Raw genomic sequence first — 6,700 nt, 5'->3', positions numbered from 1 at the left:
GACTGGCATGAAAATCATTCAGAAGCACTGATTTTGGTCGACCAGTGACAAAAGTTTGGCGGGTAAATTGCAAAATAGTTGAAAATTTGTCTCGCACCCCCCCCCCCCCAAAAAAAACCGAAAAAATAAACCATTGGCATCGTTCAGGAGGCGGGCTTCTTCGATCCTGTCTGTCAGGGCCAACCGAGGTTGAGAGGGATACAATGTCTCAGCAGAAAGACAGAAATCCGGTACTCAATAGCTCCTCACACAAAAACTGAACTCAAATCATCAGCATACAACTGAAAAGCACGTGATTGAACCATTGGGGGAAGAATAAATTAAATGCTGTATCAACTCACCCGTTTTATCGGTGCAGTGCATTCAAATCCTGTGGGGACTTTGAAGCCAGTGTCTTCTCGAAACACGGCGACCTCAGGTGAGTGTAGAATGATCCTGACCCCAGTGGCTTCTGTGTACGGCATGTACAGATCTTGTTGGACGTCAAGAAGCAGCTGTAGACCGTACTCCTCACCGGTGTCGGACGAAACCCTGAAAAATGAGAGAGATTGATGGTGTTGTTGCTGTGGTTTTTGTTGTTGTTTTGCTTTTGTTGTTTGTTGTGAGTAGTGGTGGTAGCATTTTCAACAGAATACTGATGTTGAGAATGTCCTGGCAACAGCAGAAACGTACCAAGGGCTCGATTTCTCTGATGTTGAGTTAAATTTTCTCTATATTTCTTCTTTTTTTCTTTTGGTAAGTGTTTTACGGCGCTCGCATAAGGTCATATGAGCGCGCGGGACACACCAAATATTTTCAGTTGATACGAAATTTTGAATTTTGCCCGGGTGGCGGCCGAAGCCTACTCTTATCGATTTTAGACCACCAAGGGATCTTTAACGTGCGCAACTTGCACACGGGCCCTCCGAGATTTTTCGCCCTTGTCCGAGAAGGCTAGGTGTAGATCTTTCTTACCAGAAGATCAGGGGTGTGGCAGAAAGACAGCAGTAAGGAGGATCCAAGGAGTAGCAGTAGAAAGGCTGCAGAAAGAGTCAGGAGCCCAGAGGAGGAGGCAAAGTGTGTAAGGGGATGGGGGCAGAATGGGGAAACGAAAGCAGACGGCAGAATATTGCTAGAGAGCAGGAAAGGGGATGAAAGAAGACAATTTTAGAGAAGAACATTTTTCGGTCGCTACCCGGATTCGAACCCGGGACCTTTGAATGAGAGGCCAACACCTTAACCTCTAGGCCAAGAGAGCCCCCCCCCCCCCCCCTTATCTTTCTTTGGTGATAATAAAATGTACAATTGATCATTATCTTTCTTTGGTGATAATGAAATGTACAATTGATCATTATCTTTCTTTGGTGATAATAAAATGTACAATTGATCATTATCTTTCTTTGGTGATAATAAAATGTACAATTGATCATTATCTTTCTTTGGTGATAATAAAATGTACAATTGATCATTATCTTTCTTTGGTGATAATAAAATGTACAATTGATCATTATCTTTCTTTGGTGATAATGATCAATTGTACATTTTATTCAAACACAGAGTAGAGAAAAATCCGCCCCTTGGTCGGGAAAAGAATGAAAATTTTTTAGATTTAATTTTGGTGCTGTGAACGCTCATTGAAGCACTAAAATGTTATTTTTATAACCTGGCTCCTGTTTTTTTTTTATTTTAGCTGTTATTGTTTATTTTGTTTATGCATTTTTGCTATTGGTTTCAAAATATATCCTAACAAAAGTCAGTTCCTTCATAGCTTTAGTTCCAAACTCTGCACAACAAGTGCATTAATGGTGTTGGAGCCAAGTCCGAAATTTTCTTCTTTTTTTCTCTTCTCTTTAGCTCCTTTGTTGTCGGGTTTCTTTTTCTTCTTCCTTTCCTATGATGAACTAATCTCTTAAAATGTGCAATATCTTTCTGGTGTAACACCCCTAGCAACACTGTAAGGTTACTCAAGAGGCCTAAAATTAAAAGCCTAAAGATTCAATAGACTAGAGGGACTCAGAATTTAATGTCCATCTCCGATAGGACCTGGCTAAAAGGGGAAATTCTTGTAGAGTGACTTTCCTAAGGACACAATATTATGGGACCAAGTTGAGCCTCGAAACCCCGATCCCGCGATCTCACGATTACATGTCCGGTAGCCTAACTACTCGACTATGGACGCCTTGTACAAATCTCTTGCTTCAGTAAATACTTCATACTCCTTAAACGTAATATCAATATGTACACACTCTGATGACAAACTATTTTTATTTACGCAGCTTGAGCTCCCCCTGAAAAACTAAATCAACTTGCATGGGCTTCGTTGGCTTGCACCCGACAACATCGAAATCCTTTCAATAGCTGATACAAACATACTTTCCTGATTTTACTCACTTTTTTTTTACTGAAGAAGCAGTGTAGTTTCTGTAGTTAAATGTGAAACATTTACCCAGGCCTTCGGCGTAAAATGGGTGGAAATCGAGAGGCGAACATATTTCCTGTGTCGATGAAGAAATCAGCAATAAATGTGAGTTGATGATTCATCAAATTCTTCTGTCACAATGTGATGTTAAAGGGTACAGTGATGGGTCAGAAAGTAGTGGGGATAGTTATATGAGTGTGTGCCTATGTGTTTGTAAATCTAACGAGCGTGTGTATGCCGGTTCATATTATTATGCATTCGTTTTATTTAAAAATGAAGGTATGGTAAAGCCCTATTGTACGGTTGTGGGCACTATAAAATGATGATTAATGATCAGCGTTATTATTACTGGTATGGGGTCCTTCTGGATATCAAGACTTTAATTTTTAGTTCGTTCTGTGTACTGTGAGCTTTGTTTTGTATGCATCCTTTTACTTGTTGAATGCTGCTTGTATTGAACATATATTACTGGAGTTTAGGTAATAGATCTGTGAAACAATTTTGAGATAATGAGGTAGTACTAGTAGTAGGCCTAAACTATTATTGTCGGGATATTTTTTTTCTTAACACTTTAAAACAGACCGACGTCTCTGGTGTGGCCGCTAGGCGCCACACTGTCACACCCAGAGGACCTGAGTATGATTCCCCTATGGAGGGAAATTTTATCGAGTGACTGGGTCTTATTGCTGGGACATTGTATCCCTCTCATCCAGCTTTGGCCCTGACATGCCTGGCGGTAATGATTGAAGTTGTGGCGGTAGAGGTGATTCATCTACCTAAAAACAAAAGAAAACAACCCTGAAAAAGCTGATTATGTCATTTACCTTTCATAGAAATCCAAACAAGGAATAGAAACAACAGAAAAACAGATACGAAGGAGACCATTTTATAATTTCCTTCCGGCTTTAACAGCCATCTGGTTTGCAGTGACAAGGTTGCATATTTTCACAGATTTTTACTTTTATTTTCCTTCAAGGGCATTTATTCTACTTTTTAAAAAATTCATCAAACTTCAAGGGCACCATAACAAGGGGGTACATTTTCTTGTTTTTTGTAATATGTGTCTTCTTACTAATATTTGTGGGGGGGGGGGAGGAAGCAACAACATTAGGAAAATTTGTTTAGTTACATTGCCAAATTTACAGCCAACCATCATTTCATCTAGGTTATGGCTCCGTGCCCAGCGTTCGTCAGGGGACATTCTACGGTACCTCAGTCGGTAGTATTCTGGGGCCAATTGTGGGAAAAACCCTGCCTGGGAAAGAGGAAAACAAATTGAGTCAATATCATAGACTTGGATAACGATCACCAAGAGAGGGCCATTGTTCCCCCAGAACGGAATGAAACTGAAACTGAGCTATGATACCGTTAAAAAAGAAGCGCATATTCGTTTACAAAAATTAGCGACACGTTTTACATGGTGTTACATTAGTGATTTTCTATTTTTATGTGGGCAAGAACTTTGCACTTTGTGTGAGTTCTCCTCGGTTGGCGTGCACGATTGTTTTCACTTTGGTGATTTTTTTTTTCCAATCCGGAAATAATTATTCGATTTTCAATTCATGACTTTCTAATGTCAACACGAAATCAGGTGAAAGAATACATGGGCGTAAATACCACAGAGGACTAAACGGCGAGCAAATAACATCGTTCAATTCATTTCTTTCACCGCAGCAAAGAGAGCGAGCAATAGGTTGCCTCGTAGCAGGCCAGTCACTAGAAGTTGTTGCAGCTGCTTTAAATGTGTCTCAGTCCACAATCAGCTGACTTTTGCGCCAATTTCAATAGACAAATTTAACAGCAGACCGCCAAAGGACTGGAAGACCTAAGGCAAATTAACAACTCCTTCTCAAGATCACTATATTCGGCGACTTCATTTGCGGGATCGATTCAGGTCAGCCCCCTCTACAGCCTACGCTATTTGAGGATTTGAGGATCAGACTGTCAAAAATCGTCATTACTAAGTCATCTCTGGAACTGCGACCACTTCTGCGGATTTCCCTGACAAATGGTCGCTTTTACGCACAAAGGGGCTGTCCCGAAAATTGCTGTTTTGGGTAAAATGAAGGTAAAGTTTTTGCCCCTTGTTCACTTTACATGGTGTTACATGGAGAGTTTTCTCTATAACCAAACAAATATACATACCAATGAAATTAAACTGCTCCTATGTATAGGTAGGGCAATGCCCAATTTTGATGTAGGTCAAGATTTCGGGGGAAGCGACCAAATAAAACCGCCAACAGAGACGTCAGTGCGTAGTCCAGTTTGGTCAATGGACGCGAATGCAGAGGAGAACCGGGTTTTTTTCAGTGACGAATTTCGATTTCTTCTTCGTCGCCATGAAATATGGCAAAAAGTCTACAGACGGCAAAATGAGCGATTTGCCCAAAACTGCACCTCGGAGGCATCTGCCCATGTTGGATGAAGTGTGATGGTTTCGGAAGACATCAGCCACACAGGAAGAAGTCAGCTTATGAGCATTCGGGGAAATTTAACTGCTCAAAGCTACCTAAACAACATCCTTTTGCCATACGTTGTACAAGTCCTCCAAAGACAACTTGCTGCAGTTTTTCATCAGTATAACGCAAGACCCTACAATGTTCAGACATCTCCCTGATCTCCAAACTCACCTGATCTCATTCCAGTTGAGAACATTTGGGAAATTTTAGATAAGTGTGTTAAATGTCAAATTATCGACCTTGCACTTTTGGATAATTTTTTTTTCAAACCTGGATGAAGAGTGACGAGCCATTCCTATAGCAGCCATTCATTATCTCATCGCTTCTATGCCCACAAGCTGCCAGGAAGTTACGCAGCGCCACACACGATACTGAAAGACGTTAAAATGTGTGTGTTTCTTTTTCTTTTTTTGGTAAGTGTTTTATGGCGCTCGCAACAGCACAAGGGCATATGAGAGCGCGGGACACACCAAACATTTTCAGTTTGTAAAAGATTTTTTATCGATTTTAGACCCCCAATGGATCTTTAACGTGCGCAACTTGCAAACGGAACCTCCGAGATTGTTCGCCCTTGTCCGAGAAGGCTATATGTAGATCACAATTCGAAAATGATCATAATGATGATGATGATGATGATGATGATGATGATGATGATGATGATGATGATGATGATGATGATGATGATAAAAATGATAATAATAATAATAATAATAATAATAATAATAATAATAATAATAATAATAATAATAATAATAATAATAATAATAATAATAATAATAACATTAAAATAGTAATAATAATATTATTATTAACAACAACCAATATCATCATCGTCATCATCATCGTCATCACAATAATGATTATTATTATCATTATTATTATTATTATTATTATTATTATTATTATTATTATTATTATTATTATTATTATTATCATCATTATTATTATTATCATTATCATTATTTTTTCGTTGTCATTTTTATTATTACTAAAATCATTAAGAACTACAAATTGTTGTAACAATAAATTTTAATTATTACCCTTACCGTTTCGTTCTTGAGATCATCGTCGAATACCATATTGTTCAAATTGCAGATTGTCACCGCTGGAAACTCCAAGTTAAAATCATTTTTAAAACTGGTTTTAGTTTCAACTGGGTACTGTAAATAATCGGTTATGATGGAAACCAAACCATGTACCGCCATAGCGCAGCCTGCCGCCACACACAACGACCAAATGACATTTTTCCAAAAGAAGACGTTATAAAACTTGGAAGTGTCAGAAATATGAGGTATCCCGTGAAGGGTTGTCGAGCTGATGAACTTGGCGACGATGTCCCCAAACCTCTTGGTTTTCTTGTCCTCCTCAGAGTCTTCTTGGGGAGTCATGGGGGACATTTCGGCTGTGGTGTGGTGATGATTTTTGTAAAGGGAGGCAGTTGTCTTTAAGATAAAGCCACTCTCCTCTGTGGAACAAAGAAAGAATCTGAGATTTTTGACAATGCAAAGCTCACGATGCCATCATCTGATTGTTTAGACTCAACAACACATTTTACATCATAAGAGACTAAGAGTAAGAGACAGGCTGCTTCGAGCCTGCCTGCCACGAGCAACCAGGGATCAGCAGGCAGACAGAGGTACTTTAGTTTTGAAAAAAAAAAACAAAAAAACCCAAAACATTATTACAGAAAAAACCCTTACCCCCCACCCTTCCCCGCCTCGGAGTTATTTCTCGCAAAGATGCAACGATAGAGGCATTAAATGTATGAACAAGGAAAGGGGGGGGGGCATTGTAATTGTAGATTTTTCCCCCCCCCCCCCCCCAAAAAAAAAGGGAAAAATTA

At 39.4% G+C, this 6,700-nt stretch overlaps 1 protein-coding gene across 1 annotated transcript in view; it reads right to left on the bottom strand.

The window, feature by feature from the left end:
• The window catches only part of LOC118478288 (amiloride-sensitive sodium channel subunit gamma-2-like), an 8,371-nt gene extending 2,117 nt beyond the window's left edge, over nucleotides 1–6,254 (bottom strand). The window contains exons 1-4 of the mRNA XM_035971594.1: nucleotides 6,057–6,254; nucleotides 3,528–3,653; nucleotides 1,837–1,908; nucleotides 342–518 (exon numbers count right to left, since the gene is read on the bottom strand). Of these exons, the coding sequence (XP_035827487.1) occupies nucleotides 342–518; nucleotides 1,837–1,908; nucleotides 3,528–3,653; nucleotides 6,057–6,254 (573 nt within the window). The remainder of the gene's footprint in view (nucleotides 1–341; nucleotides 519–1,836; nucleotides 1,909–3,527; nucleotides 3,654–6,056) is intronic.
• Between the last annotated feature and the right edge of the window lie 446 nt (nucleotides 6,255–6,700).

The sequence above is a fragment of the Aplysia californica genome, unplaced genomic scaffold (genome assembly GCF_000002075.1).
Source record: "Aplysia californica isolate F4 #8 unplaced genomic scaffold, AplCal3.0 scaffold00468, whole genome shotgun sequence".
Lineage (NCBI taxonomy): Eukaryota > Metazoa > Mollusca > Gastropoda > Aplysiida > Aplysiidae > Aplysia > Aplysia californica.
This window is presented reverse-complemented; position numbering and strand designations above follow the sequence as displayed.